Genomic DNA, 19,879 nt, shown 5'->3' on the forward strand with positions numbered 1-19,879 from the left:
AAAATAGTAACAAAAAAGACACAAGGAATTTGGATGGATACAGACTTTTTTTCATGGGGAGAAAACAGTTACTTTTTTCCAAAAAAAAAGTCTTATATAAGGTATTCTTTTTTTCTGGGTCTGAGATAGAAAGCAACTTTGATGTGTTTCCATCCCGCCCCCCTTCCAGCATGTCATTATGTAGCAGTTACAGTTCCTGTGTGTGCTAGACATACGGACAATGTTAGGGGTTAAGATGAAGGGGAAACTACTGAGGAAAGCTCTGAAGCCCTGAGGGAAACAGAACTGCAGAAAAGGGGCTCCAGAGGCAGGTGAGATCAGCAGGACGTGAGCTGCACGTCTGAAGTGCCTCGGACAGTGCTGTTTGTGGCAGGAAGCTGTGCACTTGAGCCAAGTTTTAACAGCTTAAAGAATCATCCAGGCTTACCTTTACAGTTTGGACTGGCCCTTTTATTATTATTATTGTGGCATAAAATGTAATCTCATGTCCCTTGCGTACATGTAATCTCTTTTTCCTTGAATCTGCCCTCCTCCTCCATGAAGAAGTACATAGAAGAAAATACATAGATAGCAACAGCGTTAACCTAAAGGCTAACTTAAAGTTAATAAATGTTTGCCTTTTTCTTCCTCTCTCACCACACAGCTTCAGCCATGGCCTTATAGCTACTGCAAGGTTGTGTCTGTCCTGTAACTGTATTATAATGTAGGCACAGCTGAGCTTAATGCTGCACTTGATYCTTGTAGGAAAAGACACCCTGAATACAACAGTGACATGCTAAAAAAATAGCAAAAATACTAAGGTCAAAATTATGGCTTGTTTGTTAAAGTTGGATAAATCAGCAAAACTTGTCTGGCGTGACAGGGCTATCAAGTATGATTGATTAGGCTGTGAGGTAGGTTATCTCCTGTAGAAGAAAAAGAAGGCCGAGCGATGAGGCTCGATGAGGAAATCCGTAGGCTGCCAAGCTTGTGCTTTGTTGCTGTCCTGCAGCGCGTTCCTGGGAGCTTGGCCCGGCTGTGACTTGCCTAGCTGTGCAGGTGCTTGACCTTACRGTGGATGCCAGGGGTAGAAATGGGGCTACAGTCTATAGGGTGCTGCAAACGTTACTCAAACCAAATCAGATCTAGCTGGTGCCATCCCTTCTCAACTGGTTGCTAGCTAATAAAAACAGTCATTCTGGAAGCTTATTTTTGGTTCATGTGTATAGACAGTATAGGAATGCCAACCAGAAATAATTTTGTCCTCAATAAGGGGYTGAAATTAAGTTAGTGGGGTTGCTTCAGAGGAGGTCAGCCAGCCTTCAGAARTCTCAGATGTTTGTATGAGCTGACCAAGGAGCTCCTACAACCCAAGGACAGGGTTTTGTTGGAAAAGACTGAATCTGAAAACCTGGAAGATTTCCTGGGAATGTAGCATGTTGTACAGGAGCATTTGTTTCTTTAGGTCTATGATGGGATTTGTGTCAGCTTCGGAAAATGAGTATCTGGTAACGTGACTGGGGAGGTCACCACAGAGAGGGGAGTTAGGCTTAGGACACTCACCTGGATGTGGTATTGAAGGCACAAGCCTCGCAATATAAAAAAAACAAAAGCTTCCAAAATCCCAAATTTGCCATATGGGCAAAAGTTTGTTAAACTTCATGCTCATTTTAAAAATAAGTAAATTAGATAAGGGAAAACCAAAACTTACCTTGGCAAGCCTCAGTTCCTATAAAGTAGCAGGACACTTATGCAGCTCCTGAACTTATGAAGGCAAGAAAAATCACAGCATKGTCTGTGGCCTGGAAGCTGCTGTCAGCAATGATGTCCCCATTGGCAGCGACCTTCCAAAACTGGAAAGAACAACAGCACCAGCACTGTTTGCCTACGTGATGGTAGCAGGGAGAGCAAATCTGCATGGGGAAGCCAGGAGGGGTGGCTTTTTCMGTTGGGTGAAGACAATACTGAGCTTAAAGAACAGGAAAAAAAGTAGCCAAATGCAGGGTTGTTACACTTATTCTTACCTGAAATGATAGGTCTTCTTGATCTACCTGCTTCCTCTTGAACTTATCCTTTTGTCTGTTTCACCTCAAGTAGTAGTTTGATTTCTACACCCTCTGCATATTACAAAAAGTGATTATAATCACTTTTTGACAGCTTTTTTTTTGTAACTTGTCTCCAGATTAGTCGAGAGTCAGTTCTTTGAGACAAATCTCTAAAGTTTGTTTGTTTCTTGAGTTATTTCTCAGCTTCAATTTGAACATAAGCTGAAATTCAAGGCTAACAGTTGTCAGAAGAGTCTCTTCCCTGCTGTTGCAGGTTTTGTTGAAGGTGTTCAAATAGCTGATGGTAATTCATAGCACATGTATTGTGGGACTCTGTTTCTCAGGGTATCATGAATTTAATTAGAAGATTCCTTACGGCTGAGGACTGTACCCACCTTGAACTTTGCAAAGATGGAAGCGATAAAGCTTTTTGATGGAGCAAGATGGTTTCAAGCTCAGAATCTCAATAAAACTAGGCTAGTGCTGTTCCTGGTTCCCCTGTTCTGTCCCTCTCTGAGCTGAGCTCATTCCCTCTGCCTCAGTGTTCTTCCCAACTCTTCCCCATCTGCTGCAAACTTAAGAGGATAACACAAGAGCTGTCCAACTGTGCTAGGCATAGAGGAGAAGTGTGGAAGGAAAGCCTAACTCCCAGTAAGCAAACACAAGAGTTAAAGCTGCTCTTGCTCCTTGATGCTCCCAAGGAGTCAGGTTCCTTCGCGTGTTCATGGTCAAGTACTCGAAGCACTAGAGCATTCCTCGGTGAGACCCTCTAGGTGAGTGTGTCTTTCCAAGGGAAACTAGCTGACTTTGGAGACCTTTGCTTGTTGTTCTGCAACCACGATGGAAAAGTCAACTGTGGTGCACGATGGTGAGCTTAGGGAYATGGAAGCTGAGCACACTCAAATAGTTGCAGGTTCTTTATGTCATGGTGAAACTTAAATCATGATTGTGGCAGTAGTTAAAACCATGTTCAGATTGCGATGCAAGTTTGACTTTAAATGGTCTGTAGTAACTGGGAAGTGCCCGTGAGAAAGGTGAAAGACATTCTCAGAATGTCTAGATTGTGAAGCCATATGACTTCTACTTGGTTTCATTTTTTTGGTACCCTGTGACCTATTAGTTGCATAACCAGAAAATGAAAATGTAAACTCTGTGAACATGCAGTACACACAAACGTCATCATGACTTGCAGAGAAAGCTAAACTTTGAGCTAGTATTTGAAGTAGACTTGGATTTACTGCCTTAGTATTTTGGCTGCCTAACTCTGAAACCTGACGTTAGCATAGAACAATTCTCTTAGTACTGCTCCTGCAATCAGAAATGGTTAGCCAACATCTCACTCAGCAATTCCAAATGACACCCCTTTGATTCTGAAATCTCTTCTTATCTCTGATGACAAAAACATAGTCTCCAGGTTTTCTGCAAGGCTGTTTTGCGTGGTCAGTGAAAATACATATGAAGAGTAAAATGTGTCRCTTTGCCTTCCGGGAGGTAGATGCCTGTGTGTTGCAGGAAGCTTCTGAATAACTTGGGGAGCCACAAAAATGTGGAGTTGGTGTAAAAATTCAGATTCAATTTATCATTGCTTACTTAACATTTCCTTCACCTAGGTGACATTGAGTAGAACTTGCTATGAATTTTCTTGTTTATAGCAAAGCAGAGGTGTAAGTAAAACTCAGTTTGAGGAAAGGACAGCAATACAAATGAGGTGAACTACAGCAGACCTGTATGACCTCTTGAAGAAAAACAGGGTATTTATGAAGACATTTCCATGTGAGTGTTGTTCCTGGTGCCACCAKTAACGTTTCTGCTCACTGAACATCTGCAGAAGTAGATTGAGTTAAACTTAAATACCTGTTTCATGAACTCCCCAGAGAGAATTTAATTAAAATTCTTTAAGTGTAGCAAGATTTTTTTTTAATACACCTATTCAGATTGTAGCAGTGTTCTATCAGGATGGATGTATGCACGTGCCTTGAAATATGCCTGGAAGTGGGCCCTTTGTGCCTTGATCGTGAGGAATCAAGGGCAGGTGATGGGGAAATGAGTGTGTGCTGAGCTGTGCGCTCTGTTTCTGTTGCCAGTCGGCCTTTCCAGCAGTTCTGTTAATGTGCCCTGATACTGAGGAGGATAGAAAGCAGGGGCTATGTGTGTTTCCCAGTCAATTTGGCAGCAGGTCTTATTTCTTGCCTTACTTTAAGCGTGAAAGCTACAAAACTTGCCTCTTCATGTACGTACGATGCAAAAATAAAAAATTCTCAAGGCTCAATATCCCAAAGTAAAGGTGCAGAGAATGAGAGATTAGTTTTTTTAATATCCTCCTGTAAYATTTAACAGGTGTTGTTCATCTTTTAGTTGAAACTTCTCCACCGCTGACTCCCCAGGATCTAAGTGACGTGCTATATTCAGTAAAGCAGTGTTTACTTGGTTTTGAATACTTCTGGGATATAATCCAGAGGCACGTTTAAGTGAAGAGAAGGATWGGTCAGGGATGTCTGATAAATATCACCTTAAAAGATATAGAGAGCAGGTGGAAAAGGACCCCTCGGGCAGGCACCACAGGGTCCAAGAGCAAGATCAGAACTGACTTGTTTTTCAGTAGCATCCTCAGCTCATCTGGAGGCAGGAAAAATTAACAAGAAAGTTAAAAAGGGTGGGAATTTTTGTTGTTGATTTTTGGCTTGTTTGTTTTGGCCAGAGCCAGGCAAGAGGCCTGTGGCTGAGCGATGGAAAAAGCTCCACATCTCTTGCATCTCAGGCTATTGCTTTTTCTGAAGGAGCAGATTGCTGCTTCGTGTTGAGTGTTTGTTCTTACGTTCAGGAATAAAAGGACCAGAATAGAAAATGGCTATATATGGGCTTTGTATTTGTTTTAACACACAATAAAGTTTTAGACCAATGTAACATTATTGATCCTACAGGCATGGACAAATTAATATGCRTTGTTCTGTGACTATTATTTTGAATGCTGGGAATATGAGTTTTAGAGAAGTAAATGGTTTAGAAAATAAATGAGCTGAAAACTGTCTTGATTCTGCTCAAAATTATGTGGAAAGTGCTTGTTCCTGTGGCTCAGTTAATGAAAATCACAACTCCCCTCTGAATTTTCAGAAGATAGAACTCGGAGCAGAAATATTAAATACACACAATTTAGGGTCAACAAACAATTCCCTGAAAGGAGGAAAATCCTGTTATGTGAATGGGGAARCTACCTCGCTGTCAGAATTCTTTCCTTTCAAAGCAAATAGATGCCAACCTTGCTCCCTTGCTTAKGCCGTGTCAATGGAGAGGCAAAATGAAGCTCCTCCTGGGGAAAATGAAAAGTGTGATGCTGTTTTTGTAGTTCTCTCCTGCCTGACTTCTCTTSTCTTGTCTTGCTTGCATCATGAGATCCTGCATACAGTCAAGACCCCGGGAAGGTGCAGAGAGCAAGTACCTTGCAAGCATATTTTTAAGTTGGAAGCGGGCTGCTAAATATCATAAAGGGCTTGTGTTCTGTTTAGTATCTCTCTTCAGCACAGCTAACCATATTCTTCTGTGGCTGCACTTCACCAGGACCTGGCACCATTAGGCGGTGGTGTTTATAATCTTTAATTAAATTGCAAGGATAGTCTTCAAACGTGTGGAGGGAGAGAGAGGTTTCCGCCTCCTGGGGCAAATCTGTGGGAGTTTAGTGCTCCTTGGAAGGTCTCCCATGGTGGTGCTGACATTTTGCAGTGACACTTGCATAGCAGCAGGTAGATGCAACTTGGGGAGGGGAAAAAATGCTCTGAATTTTGGTGAGATTGGTTTCTTTGCGTTCAAGTGAATGTTCAGGTTTTTATCTGACTGAGATGACAGACCAAAGTACCAGGTGTGATGTGTGTGTAGACTCTGTTGTTAACAAAATCAGATTTTTTCTTAATTTCAGTGGGTAAATTGGGTCAGGTTAGTTATGAGGGGATCTTCAGCTGTAAAAACCCTTCAATGTTTAACCAAAGCACTGTTCCTTTGATGCATTTAACCTTTCAATTTTCTCTAGTTCGGCTCTGGTACCGAAAAAACTTTGTACCAGGAAACAGGAGGATGTTAACTGCCATTTTAGCTTATTGCTTTTGCCAATGATGATGTATTTGGATTATACCCATAAAGAAAAGTGTTTTGATGACCTTTTGACATCTTATTGTTTACATTTGAAAAACTAATACAGAAAGCTTAATTTCTCAGTGTAAGCTGGGGATTCGTTATACTGAAGATTAGCAAGAGTAGCATCCTATTGACACCTTGAATTTTGATAGAACTCTCTATTTTTTGTTTCGGTTTGCATAGAAACTATGTGAGGAAATACTAAACATCCTTGAAAAAGACACAAAAACTTCATGTCAAGTTGCCTGCCTGGAGGCCCTTCGGATTCTCTCCAGGGATAAGAAGGTTTTAGTACCTGTGACCACGAAGAAGAACATGCAGGTGCTTATGAGGCTAGCCAAGCTGGACACTACGGAAGATTCCCTGGAAAGGGTGTCCGAATATCCTGTTATAGTAGAAGCTTTAAAATGCCTCTGTAACATAATTTTCAACAGTGCTGTGGCACAGAAGCTCAGTCTGGAACTGAATCTTGCAGCCGCGCTCTGCAGTCTTCTGAAAAAATGCGAGGCCCAGCAGTTTGTTGATGACATTAAATGCTTTGATTTGCGCCTCCTCTTCCTGCTGTCGCTGCTGCACGCGGATATTCGATCCCAGCTGCGTCAGGAGCTCCAAGGGGTGCAAGTCCTGACGCAGGCCTTGGAAAGCTCCCTGAGCGTAAGATGGACAGCAGAATACAAAGCAGCTGAAGACCTTGACAGGCCTCCTTTATCTCTGCAAGAGACAGATTGCGCCATTGAGGCCCTAAAGGCTCTTTTTAATGTAACCCTTGACAGTTGGAATGTCCACAGCGAGGTAAGACCTAGCTGAAGTGYTTTCTAGGTGGATTTGCTTAGGCTGCAGGAGCTGTGGCCACCATGTAGATGCTCAAGAGGCGGTGGCTCCCAAGACTCAAGGACGAGTATTTTAATCCTTGTTCTTTTTCATTGCTGTAATTATAAGATAGATCAGGATTTTTAGAACAGTAGCTGAGGTGGTCTTGGCATTGTAGTTACTTTCTATATATGTAAAATCTGTCTGAAAAACATTGTGTCTGAATTCTGKTTGCGTAGGGATGATGGTGGGTTTTCAAGAGCTGCTGAGTCTTTAAGCTCATTACTTTGAATGCCAAAAAAAAAGTTTTTCTCTTGTTACTACTTAAGAAATTAATACATGTATCTGTGTAGTGCGAGAGTATCTTGTATTATGCAATGTATTATATAGTCTAATAACACAAAATATAACATATAACCTAAAATAATAACAAGTTATAACTGTACGTGTTGAAATACTCTTTTTAGATGCATTCTACTGTATTTAACGAGAGTCAGAGACTTCCAAAATAAATGTTGTTTGCTAACCACTAGCAGGCTAGGAAAAACTTGCTGATATGTTTCTGTCAGCTACATCTCTAAAGATTGTTGGCTGTAGAATAGTGAATACAGCTAAGAATGCTCCCATGCTTCCTTTAGCTTTTCTGGGCATCTTTGTAAGCACATCACCTCTAATGCTTGATAATAAATTCTGCTGGGTGAAGAAATAGTAAGAGGACTATTTTTAAGTCTTTCTTTCCTAGCCTCATGTCTAGATTGAAACTTGATTTTTTTTTTTTTAAGATGACATGGAATGCAACAGCCAAATACATTTTCGTTGCTACCTGCATAAGATTTTTTTTTTTTTCTTTTTTTCATGATATAAAATCTCTTCYCTGCCCTGACAAGTGTGCTTGCTATGTGGTATATCTCTAAAAGTTTAGAAGCAAAAAATATTCATAACTTTCTTCCAAATAACTTAACTCTCCAAAGCAGTAAATAAGAGTACTCAATAAGTAAAATAAGAGTATCAGTATGTATCTTCTTATCGCACAAAATATTGTCTCTGAAAGAGTGTGACCTTTTAATTGGGCATTGTAATTGTGATCCAGTGCATAAAACTGTGCAGAGGTTTGGGGAAGTTAAAATGGACAACTAATTGTTCTGCTTAGTGCATTGGACTGATGAACAGCTAATATGATATTAATATTACATTAAATGTGATTCAGTAGGAATATGAAACTTGAAAATTGAGTTTAAAACTTGTGCCTTGCTAAAATGGCCCGAGAGCACTCTGAATAAGTGAACTACCCACAGTAAGGTAGTGCAGGAGAAATCAGAATAGTCACGAAATATCACAAAAATGGGAAATAACTGAGATTTTTTTATACTTCTAGCCTAGGCCTGTATTAAAGATATCTTTATCTCTAAAAATATCTTCCTTTTTCCCAAAGGAAGAAAATGCTCTTTATAGGCAAATGATTTCATTTCAGATCAGAAAAAATGCCCCAAACTCAAGTCAATAACACAGCYGTATGAATGTCTGTGGCGTGAGAGTTTTAAAAGAAGTACTTGTGATTAAAYACTGCTGTGTGAAGGAAGGAAATTCAGATATTAAGCTGGAAAAAGAAGCAATGTTAAATGTTCAGCTCTTGAAGTACCCTCTTAGAATCCGAGTCTGTTTTCCACTTGTTACGCTCTTTTGCCCTCTTGAGATCCCCAGTATTTTCTAAGTTCAATTCAGTTCTGAAAGAAGGATGGATTATGGCACATGGTTTTTATGCATGTCTCTCAATACCTTGGTCTCTCTAGAATAAGGGAGATTTTGTCCCATTAAACTTTCTCTCCCCAGAAATTTCCCTCCACTTTGAGGAAATTCTGGTGTTACTAACCTTTTATAGGTTAGATGAGTGCTTAGGGTGTACTGAGGCTGGAGAACTTGTTTTTGGCTTTGAAATAAAGCAGTTATAGTCAGAACTTCCTAAAGACAAAAATATTATTTATATATATATATATATATATATTTAAAGAACTCTTTGTTAGTTGTGAAGCATTAAGGAGATGGTCAGTGAGATTCTGCTTAGCTCCCTGTGGAAATATTAACGGTCTGCCAGAAGAGTCCACAGCATGTGAATGAAGTGTGCTGAAGATTAGGGATTTGAAGACACTACAAACTTTAAAGGGAGTGGAAAATAAAAGGAGACCCAGGAAGCTTAGGCATGTGGGTAGACAACTGAGAGCCCTACTATGGGGAAAAGAATAATTTAAAACATCAGCACTTAATGACTGGAGATGATACCAGTGCAGCAAAGCCAGCCAAGCTGGTGCAGTTGGCAGATTTGGACATTGATGCATTGGGTGCTTTGTGCTGCAACAAACACGCCAAAATACGATGGATGCCAAGAAAAACTAATAAAAAAGGGAATAGGACCATGCCATGCATAATGAAATGATAGCAGTTATTGGTACACTTTGTGTGACTGCTGTTTGATGGGGAATTGGTGGGAAGAAATGCTTGGGAAGTGCAAAATAGGGCAAAGAAGGTTGATGAGAGCAGAGAAATGTAGAAGTAAATGGAGAGAAAATATCAAGGGAAAAGGAGTGAGCTAAAAAAGGAAACAGATCAGGTGGAGGAAATGAGACTGCTGGCAGCAAAAAGAGGAGGTGGGAATGAGGCAAGAAAATGAACAAATGGAATCYAAATGGGTGAAGAGAAGGCTGCAGGAGATCCCACGAAGGAAGATGGTAGAGGTGTAACTAAGAATAGTGATGTGGAATTAAGTGAACGGTTCTAACTGGCCTGAATATCCCTGTGGGTTTTGGGGTAGTGAAAGCCCATTTGGTGGGAAAGTAATCCYGGAAAGCCCCTTTGGTGGGAAAGCAATCCCCAAGGATGCTGAACAGCCACCTAAGCAAAGCTCTCTTGCACTAAGCGTTCAGTGAACTCTAAGGTACAGTCCTTTTATTGGTAGGGATGGATGTTATGATCTAATAGGTATTTTCCATCTTTAATTTTTATTATTCTAGTGACCTGAAACCCTCACTTGCAATCTTCAAAATGAAAAAATATCTTCATAATTTATATTTATATAGAATGAATCTCATCAATTTCGTTACATGGCTGCCATCCTCCGACACTGCTTATTAACCAGYGGCCCTACTGAAGACAAAACGGAAGAATTGCACAGGTTGGTAGCGTTGCAGAACCAATCTATTTTGAAAAGTTAAATTTAAGAAAAAAATATTTTGGTTGATATYGAAAAGAACTAGAGAAGCAATGAAAATTATATTTTTGTTAACCTGTTTAAAATCTMTCCATGTTCTTAATGAAAGCTCCTTTTCCCTCTCAGTCCTGCATTTAACTGTTTGAATTATTGGTTGCAAATGTAAACCCGAAGTTCAGAGTKGTTTTTTTGATGAGACAGTAGTTTCCCTTGTTTAAAATTATTCACTTTTTCTCATGTTGTTTTTCTCTTTCTGAATAGATCAATTGYCCAAAAGCCCCCCAGTATAGTAGTTTCAAACACTATCCCATATTATCTCCTGTCAATCTCTTGAAAAAGGCAATTGTCTTTTTTTTTTTTCTGCAGAATATCTGTATATCTAAGTGCAGGATCCTTTAAAGATCTAATTCTGAGCCAGATGAGGATGCAGGTTTTCCCACCCAGCAGTGTGTTTAGTTTTCAGTGAACTTGATTAAAATCTTAGGAGGGTCTCAGGAGTCAGCAATCTTAGTAGCTGAGCACAGAGATCCTACGCCAGAGCCCCTCTCAGCTGGGGCAGACAGTCCGGGTATCCCTGCAGCAGCTGCCATGWGTAAGAATGAGTGTGACTGTGTCCTAAAAGGCACTTGCTGCCTGTGCTGCTTTGGGTGGGTGCCTCTCATCTCGCCCTAAGGAAGAGCTTAAAGGGAATAATTTTTCCATAGCTGGGAATATTGAAGAGATTTGGACAAGTTTCATAACTTCAAGAAGATAAAGCCTCCTGTATTTAAACCAGTGAAACTGTCTGATATTACAGAGAGTTACTCTGCAGCTGCTGCTCTTCTGGTGAGAACATGCTCTGATTCCTAGTCCGGGAATATAGGACTATGCTGATACCCTGTGAAATATATCACCCTTGAAAGTTCATCTTGGCCTGAGTGCATGTTATGATGCTAGTACTTCTGCTTCTGGCTTTTGCAGACACAGATCAGGCCCAAACAGGGCTTTGTGGCTAGAAGTTACCAGCTAGGGAGCCAGTGTGATATGGATGTGATTTCTGCCCTTGTTTTTGTCAGTCAGAAGAAATATACTGTGTAGATTTGCTGTCTGCTCTGCGTGGACCCTCTACCATTCCACACGCACCAATCAAGGATTCTTCCCGATCTTGGAGAAGGGGAGATACAGGCAGAAGGGAAACGAGCTCGAGCTGCTTTGAGTCGCCTCAGCTCCTCTGCTGCATCAGGCTCCATACAGAGCTGCAGGGATCTCTCTTGCTCTCGAAGAGCCGTTTACTCCCTCTGTCATGCTGCTCTAGCTCGTTTCTTTAGCTCAGGCTGGTAGAAGTAAACATGGAAGGGTAGCTCTGCTGCCTGCTGTATTTGATCTTGATTTATGAGTTAAGCAGGTTTGCTAACCTGTCAGGTCAGTGTCCATCCAGGCTTTCCAAGTCAAATTTTCCAGCTTGTCTGTAAAACCTGGATTTCGTCTTTGCGTGCTACTCATGTAATGTCGTATTGTCAATTAAATGCTAGCATGCTGTCTTCTCCACGGACATACCTAAATCCGTGTGTGGAACAGAAATAAATTATTCTGYTTTCTTTTTATTTTAATACACTTTCCCCCCCAATCTCACTCATCMCAAGGCAGTTCTGAAATGGAAAAGTTGCAGTCCAGTGCAGTGTTCCTAATAATCCTCAGAGGAGCTGGACAGCTCACTCGAGTGCCCTGACGTAGTAAGTCGGCCACGTGCTTTGTTCCAGATGAGAGTTTCAGTATGAAATGAGTAAACCTGTGTTAGCAGCCCATAGCATGGCTGTAAAACGAGGCCGTGGCATCAGCCAGGCCAAGTGTGCTGAACTCTGGACCTTTATTGCTGGAGATAAGGCGCAACTCAGAGCAGAGCTCAACATCTCGGCAATCCACCTGCAGCCCATCAGCAAGGCATTTCTTAAAGAGAAAAGAATACAGTATAAACAGACTGGAGCGCAGAATAAACCTCATGCCACCCATCAGGGTGGCATAAGGATGTTTCTTACAGTTGCTGTTCACTTGCACTCCTGTAAGTTGGTAAATCTATAGAATATAAGATGCTTAAATGAAGGGATTTGACAGCCTGTTAGTCTTGCATATGGAATGCTTGGGATCTGGAAGCTGATGCTGAGGATTTATTTTGAACGAGCAGCAGCTCCCGGATWCAGCCCCTGGCTTGTGATGCATCGAGGGGCAGTTTGACTTTCCTTCCTAAGGAACAGGCAGGAGCCAYGCAAGGAAAACGGCTAACGTGGGAGCTGTTTTGTTGCCATAATCATGGCTGTGTCGTGTCCTTACTCGGCGCCCGAACCCGAGCAGCTCCAGGCAGCRCGCGCGAGCGCCCGTTTCGCCCACAGCCAGGGTTTGAATCCAGGCGTTCAGCAGCTCTAASCAGGCCTTTGCTCCCAAATTTGCATAGCAGGAGGGGGCTGGGAGCGGGAGTGGGTGGGTGTCACGTCCCGGTGATTAATGATCTCTGGGAAGCCCGAAAGGGGAGAGTAATATACGCAGTATTGCTACCCCCTGGAGCAGGAATGCAAACACTATTGTGCGGGGCCCCGCACAGCCCCTGACTTCCTGGTAGCTGGAGAATTTCATACACTCCTCGGCCACAAATAAAACTGTCAGTGAARTGACAAAGATCAGAAAGCCGGGCTTCGTTTATTGAAAAGAATAGCTCAGACACAGTGATCCAGAAAATTAATTTTGTAGGTGTTTGGGAACTCGGTTGTTTAATAAGAAACTAGTAAAAAGAGAACTTTTGATGAAAGGCCTGAAGCCACCAAATATTTGTTGAATTTCAGTCAGTCCTCTTGCTTGCTATTCGTGAATGACTGGAGAGGGGGTAAAACTTGTTTGATATAAAAAATATCCTAAATGGGAATTAGAAATAAAACAGTCCTTCCAGAAAGTATAAGTTATCCATGTTTTACATGCTAAAAGAGCAAAAGGAAGATGACATTATGTGACAAAGTCACTCAGTTTGATATTAAAACAGCGCGTTTGCTAGGAATGTGCTCCATTACTTTTGAATCTCTGTTTTCTGCTCGGCTTGTTAGAGCTGTATTAAGTAGTGTAAAAATTGAGGGCTGCGCCAAAGTAAGTGCTTTTTAATGTGTTAGTGAAGTTGTCTGGAGAGCTGTCTCTGCTCTTGGAGTATTTTGTCTATCCTTGAAACACTTTCAGAGCTTATGGATTTGCTGATAGCTTTGGAGTCTGCTTATGTAAATCTGCCGAGTTCTGCCTTATTTCTAAATACATCCACTTAGTTTTAGTTGGTCTTCAGCAACTAACAGGGACAGAAATCTACTCTTTCCAGCCTCCGTGTAACTTAGCATCAGCTTCAGGAAGAGTACAACACACGTCAGCAATGAGGACGGGGTAGGCAGCCAACGCGAGGGATCTGTATCGTCCATGAGAACTTTGCAAAGCCAGTTAATGTAAAGAGGAGGCAGGGCCCCTATGGTCTAATTTAAATCACTTAATGGATATCTGAGAAGCACTGCTCTTTCATGCTGAACAAAACTTGGATATGTGTGTCTTGCTAGATGCTGGYAGGAGTGTTTGTGAAATAAATTGCTGCTTGATTTTAGAGTATCACCCCTGCTAGTGCTTTGTAGAATGCCACYGTTGAAGAAAAGTTCTGCTGGGTAAATAAAACCTGGATCTTCTGCTATTTATTAGATGTCTTAATAGTTCCTCTACATTACATTTTAAGGAAGAGAGCAAGTATTGTTGAGGACCTAGGACACTTCCGGACCCCGTTGTTTTAAGGAGGAGGAATTATTTTCCACAGTGCATTTCCCCGCGGTGGTTGCAGTAATGCAGTACTACAGATTGGAGAATGTTTGAAGCTTCAGAGGTTAAACGCGGGGCTGCCTCTCGGCAATGTGAGAGGTCCCCCTGCCGTCGCGCAGGGGGGAAGCAGGGCTGGAAGCTGCAGCCTTTGCTCACCTTGTCCTTGTCACCTCTGCTCATCCCACGAGTCAGCAGGCAGGCAGGAACGCAGCTCACCCCCTGCAAAACGGAGAGAACACACAATGAAACGTTACGTTGCTGGGCCTCCCTTTAGTAGCAGTTGAGCACACGCCTTGTGGTGAGTTGTACTGGTTTTCATTCTGCGTTACTGGGGACTTTCTGAATTCTGTTTCAGCAATGCAATCAACCTCTTAAGCAATGTGCCAGTTTCTTGCTTGGATGTTCTTATTAGTCCRTCGTGTCAAGAAGAAACACACGTTAAATACAACGGCATGAACATGGGAGCAATTCAAATTTTACTGGATTTTATGGAGAAGAGAATAGACAAGGTATGGGCTTTAAACRTCTTTGATAAAAGGGGCCTCCTTTAATTAAAAAAATTATTCTGTGTTAGGTTAAATTATTTATAAACCTTACAAAAACAGTCTTTGGTAGAAATGTGGATGTCCTTGCTTCTGCATTGTGAAACACTTTGAAAAGTGGGAACAAATCACTCCCTATAAATGTCTGAAGTACTGCTTGCTTGTGTGCAGGACAGTGAATGTGTGGCCTTTCACGTGRACATGTAGGGTTCGTGTTTTGGCTGTCACATGGGATTTTGTTGAAGGGCCCATGGGATTGGAAACAGGCAACTTGCTCTTAAAAATAATTTGCTTACATTTGTTTGGATTCTAGGGAAGCAGCTACAGAGAAGGTTTGACTCCGGTTCTCAGTTTATTAACTGAGTGTTGCCGAACTCACAGGAATATCAGGAAGTTTATCAAAGCTCAGGTAGGTAAAACATTCATGAGAACCTGCTTGCAAACCTAATGGCAAAATTCAAGACTTGTACAATAGCAGAATTGGAGACTTGTACCTCAGTGAAAGGCAGTGATACTTCCGAAGTACAGATGGTTTCATATTAAATTTCCAGTGAGGGCTGCCCCGCTATGTGCAGCATGTCAAAAAGCCCCCGGTGCATTTAGTGAAGCAGCAGAGGCGCGTGGTAGCCAGCGAGGCCATTGATGTTTTGGTGGCCTCTGCCTGAGCCTCAGCAGGTGTCACTCAGTCGCTGGCACTGAAACTTACCTTACAGCTTAGGCCAGCTGTCCTGTCAGGGTAAAACTCTTGCCTAGAGGCACACCTTTCATCACACGCTCTCTTAAAAGAGCTGTTAAGTGCAGTGCAGAGCCTGGGTAGGCTCTCTACAGGAAAGAAGAGATTTCCAGTCTGTGGTTGTAGGTCTAAACTATCTTTATGGCTTTGTGGCTGGTAGTATGTGCAGTGAGGGCACTTTGCTTTCTCTGAAGTCAAGGGGAGAGAATTTAAAAGCCAAGCAAGAAAGAAATGGTAGTTGAAAACCAGCTGAGAGGTGGGACGTTCCTTCCTATAACCTGCAGTGGTTTCCAGGCTTGCAGTTTAGATGCCAGCTGTGCCTAAATTCATGAATGGAATCTAAAACAAAAGAAAATATTCTGCACGTGTGTTCCTCCTCTGTCAGCTATACCAGGAAAATGTTTGGGGGATTTTTTTAGGAAATAGTTCTTGGTTTTTATTCATTTGTTTGCAACAGTTCTTTTCCAAGGAGACTCTTCTGATTGTTTTGTTTTTAAGCTGCAGAGCCAAACATTGAGAAGTTACAGAATGAAGTTGTCTGCATGGTTTTTAACTGCATGCTGGTGCCGAGACATCAGGATACAACTGCGTGTAGTCTGTTAACGCTGCCTCACACGCAGCACAGAATGAATGGATGCTGAAGCCAACTCTGTGACCAACTGTTTGATAACTTGAATTATCCTCGTTATTAAATGTCACCCTCGGGCCTTATTTATTGTGCACTATTCGAATTTTCCTATGGCACTCATCGCTCTACCAGTGTTAGAGTATGCCAAAAGCATTATTTCATTTTACAGTGCTCTGTGAAATGGCCCTTGTGGTACCCAGCTCTGTTTTGGAAAGTAACTAGAATTTGAGTATGTTGCTTGAAARACACGTGGCCTGATTTTTCCATCCATAGTATTCATTTGTTTAAGGATCRGTTGCTACTGAGTCCTATTTCAGTAACATTTGTAGAGTAAATGTATGTGGAAGATGAGGTTTTAAATGCCTAGAAGACAACACCTGCAGTTTTTTAATGGCAATCAATGCAAAGCTGGGTTTTATTCACTGTAAAACACTGAAGGTCCATACTTCTTACAGGAATCTTCAACACCATTAAATATTTCACACTACAGCCCAGATTTGTCTGCAGCTCATACCATTCTGTGCAGATGAAAAAAAAATCTAGGTTTTGAGTCAAAATACATGTGCACAAGAAAGCTGAGCTTAGATTGCAAAAACAACAATATTTGAGATAGTCCTTTTCTTGAATGTTTGAGTTAAAGATATTTGTTTAAGCAAAAATCATTGCTGATACCAGCAGAACTGAGTTGCTTTAGTTCTGTTCCTTGAAGGAGCAGAGCTTACAGTGCTTTTCTGTCCTACCGACAGGTAGTTTCTGCAAAGATTTGATAGGTATTTCCATGCACTCCATCCTTCTTTCCGTTTTTTTCTATGGTCCCAGGTATTGCCTCCGCTGAGAGATGTATCAAATCGTCCCGAAGTTGGCTCGACGGTGAGGAACAAGCTTGTACGCCTTATGACACATGTTGACCTTGGAGTAAAGCAAATTGCAGCAGAATTTCTCTTTGTTCTTTGTAAAGAGAGAGGTATAAATGTCTTTTCTTTCCCTTTTATGTAAGGTCTTGGCATAGTTAGTGTATTAACCACACTCRGTTCTCTTAACGCAATGACATGTTGTCAAATAATGTTGTTTCGTAGCTTACCCGAGTTGTAGCTGAACACGTTTTCTGTATCACTCTTTGCAGTGGACACCCTGTTAAAATACACAGGCTACGGTAACGCGGCAGGACTGCTGGCAGCRAGGGGCCTGCTGGCAGGAGGAAGAGGAGATCATTGGTACTCGGATGATGAAGACACAGATACTGAAGAATACAAATCTGCCAAGCCCAAGTACAGTGTTGTTTTCACTTCCRCATTTCCCACCGCTGTTTAGGAGTTCTGACAGCGTTTTTGTTTTCCGTTTTTTTAAAGATGCCAGTTTAGGAATTGTGTGCAGAATTCTGAGCTCATGGTGGAGATAGCATCTAACAGACACTGTGATAGACTTAGATAGATCCCCTCCAAAATCCACTGTGGTAATGCTTTAACCCCAGCAGGGGAAACTACATAAAGATGAAGTGCTTATCAAAGGGAAAAAAGGAACGGCAAGGCAAAATATTTGTGGATAATCTACAAACAGCCTGAAGATATTAGAGGTTCGGAATATATTTACGCCGTTGATTTAAATGACATTTAAAAAGAAATTGTGCARAGCTGGAATTGTTGAATGAGAATAAAGAAGGCTCTCAGAGATGACAGTGTAAAACAGTAGCAAAGCAGACCCAAAAGGTTTTGAAGAACAGCTTACTAGTGACTGAAGGGAACAATTTTCAAAGGTTGAGCAAAGGCAGGAAGCCAGCAGTGTGTAGACTGTCATTAAGTAGCTGAGATGCAAGTAGGGCAGAAAAAGGAAGCAAGTCCATAGCAAAAAAAAACTAAGGGAATTCCRTGCATCATGCTGTAGATGAGTTTTTCAGGCCATACCTCTTTTTTAACAGGCTATGAGTCTGAAAAACTATATAAAAATCAAGTGTGAAAATAGTGTTGAGAATAAATTGAACAAGTTTAGAAAATAATAATACAAAAAAAGCTATCAGAATGCTGTTTGCCCCAGATCTTCAAGAACTCGTATGAGGCTACCAGACTACTCTATTGCACATAGAGTATCACTCTATAACAAAATAAAAGTTTTTTAAAGGGATATTTTAAGAAGGAACAACTTGCCTGGTGCTTGGATTTTCATAAAGAATTGACTAAGTCACATAGATAAATATGAGAAGAGCAGAATAAATTCTACAGAAGTCATGTTTGAGAAATCTAATATATATCTTTGAAGGATTCAGCCATCCTGTAGAAGCTGTCTCTCTTAATTTTGATTAACTGCAATTTGTTTGAAATTGGAAGTTCCAGTGTGAGTTACATTAGAGGCATGTTTCAACACCATTCGTAGTGTGTTCTGAGGTTGCTGATGGGAGGCCCCTGAAATATGTTATTTTTTCTGGCTGTACTTAGTTTTCTTGAAAAAATACCCATACATGAGTAGGTTTGTGCTGGGGAGGTTTTGAGGTTTAGTGGAGGACTCTTGATAAGGAACCTAGATGGAAGGCAGGCTTAAATGTACAAAAAGTTACAGAAACAATATTATTTCTATGTTTAAAACAGGAAAAATTGAAAGACAAGAGGTTTGTGTTTATCTCTGCACTTCGGGATTTTTTCCTTGCTATTTTGTTTCTGCACTTCTTCCAGATGATATCTAGTTATATGCATATAAAGAAAACCAGACATCTGTTTAGTTAAAAGGTGACCTCGAGTGGAACGTCCCAGATAGATGTCAGTCACTTCATGAGTCTGACTTTCCTGCTAATTTTAAATGTTTGATTATACTATTTAAAAAGGTGATTTGCACTGAGAATCCTTCTTAAAATTGCCTCTCTATTTTTGTTAATTCCCACTTTTGTATCAAACTGACTTGCTTTAGCAGCTAAAACAACTGGCATTGGGAATTTGCAATGGAACTTTAGTTTGGTTTGAGCAAAAATGATCCTGAGAGAGGAAGGATAAGCTACTTCAAAATTTCAGAAAAACTTATTGAAGCTGTTTCATACGTTTAAAATTAAGCCTGTAGAAAATTGGCCACAAACAGATATTTGTCATTCTGCTTTCCGTCTCTTTATATCGTTATTGCTATTTGTGTGTGAATTATAACACAATATTAGTGGGACATGCATTTCTGAATCGTTAACTAGAAGTTAATGCAATGAATCATAGGAATAGACTATAAGGTGGACAGAAACTGTTCAAAAGTTGGCTGTTTATGGTAGAAACTTCACGTGCTCTTCTGATGATGTTAATTTTGATGGTTTCTGTCTGCATCCTGCCTGTGAACATGGGCAATATACATGTGCRTGTATATAGGAATGTAAACTATAGTGTTTTCCCCCCTCCAGCATTAACCTTATCACCGGTCACTTAGAAGAACCGATGCCCAATCCTATGGATGAAATGACGGAAGAACAAAAAGAATATGAAGCCATGAAACTTGTCAACATGTTTGATAAACTTTCCAGGTAATGTATTACAGTTGCTGTGCAGAGAGGGACCTCAGGCCCTGGCTATCTGTTCTTTGCTAACATCTAGTCTCCAAAATACTGTTATAACCAACTTCTTTGCAGAATTAGGACTACTTGGACTGCAGAGTGTAAATGTCTAGCACCTCAAAGGAAAGAGTGACATTTAACATGACTTTATAGGAAACGACATTTGGAGAGGATGGAGTAGCCTGAAAATGAGGAGGGAACCTCCTGAGTGGTTAGGCTGAACTGGTAACGACAAGAATTTCTCCATTTGAAGTACTGGACAAAATCCAAGCCCAAGGCAAGTGTACTCCTATCCCCCAAGGCTGTGAGCAGTCATCTGAGGATAACAACTTATGTCTGGTGCTTGACTGAAGAGTAGGTGGATATAATAGATGTGAATAGACGTTGACAACACAGCTGTCAACAGAAGAATAGGTATTTTCTATACTTATATATATTTGAGCAATTAAAGTGCATTTCAGGTACAAATTTTTGTAGCAGTGTTAGAATAAATG

The 19,879-nt window shown here is 41.1% G+C and overlaps 1 protein-coding gene across 3 annotated transcripts in view; it reads left to right on the forward strand.

Moving 5' to 3' along the window:
- Positions 1-19,879, forward strand: part of RIC8B (RIC8 guanine nucleotide exchange factor B) — a 29,991-nt gene that overhangs the window by 2,481 nt on the left and 7,631 nt on the right. For 2 of the 3 annotated variants that reach the window (XM_026052249.1, XM_026052248.1), the window contains exons 3-9: positions 6,333-6,941; positions 10,031-10,125; positions 14,324-14,477; positions 14,824-14,919; positions 16,691-16,835; positions 16,995-17,139; positions 19,236-19,355. In XM_026052249.1, coding sequence (XP_025908034.1) covers positions 6,465-6,941; positions 10,031-10,125; positions 14,324-14,477; positions 14,824-14,919; positions 16,691-16,835; positions 16,995-17,139; positions 19,236-19,355 — 1,232 coding nt within the window. In that variant the 5' untranslated portion in view covers positions 6,333-6,464. Of the gene's footprint in view, positions 1-6,332; positions 6,942-10,030; positions 10,126-14,323; positions 14,478-14,823; positions 14,920-16,690; positions 16,836-16,994; positions 17,140-19,235; positions 19,356-19,460; positions 19,749-19,879 lie in introns of those variants that run through there. The other variant, XM_026052247.1, reaches the window with a different exon arrangement.

Source organism: Nothoprocta perdicaria, unplaced genomic scaffold, assembly GCF_003342845.1.
Source record: "Nothoprocta perdicaria isolate Ctin4 unplaced genomic scaffold, notPer1 scaffold_86, whole genome shotgun sequence".
Lineage (NCBI taxonomy): Eukaryota > Metazoa > Chordata > Aves > Tinamiformes > Tinamidae > Nothoprocta > Nothoprocta perdicaria.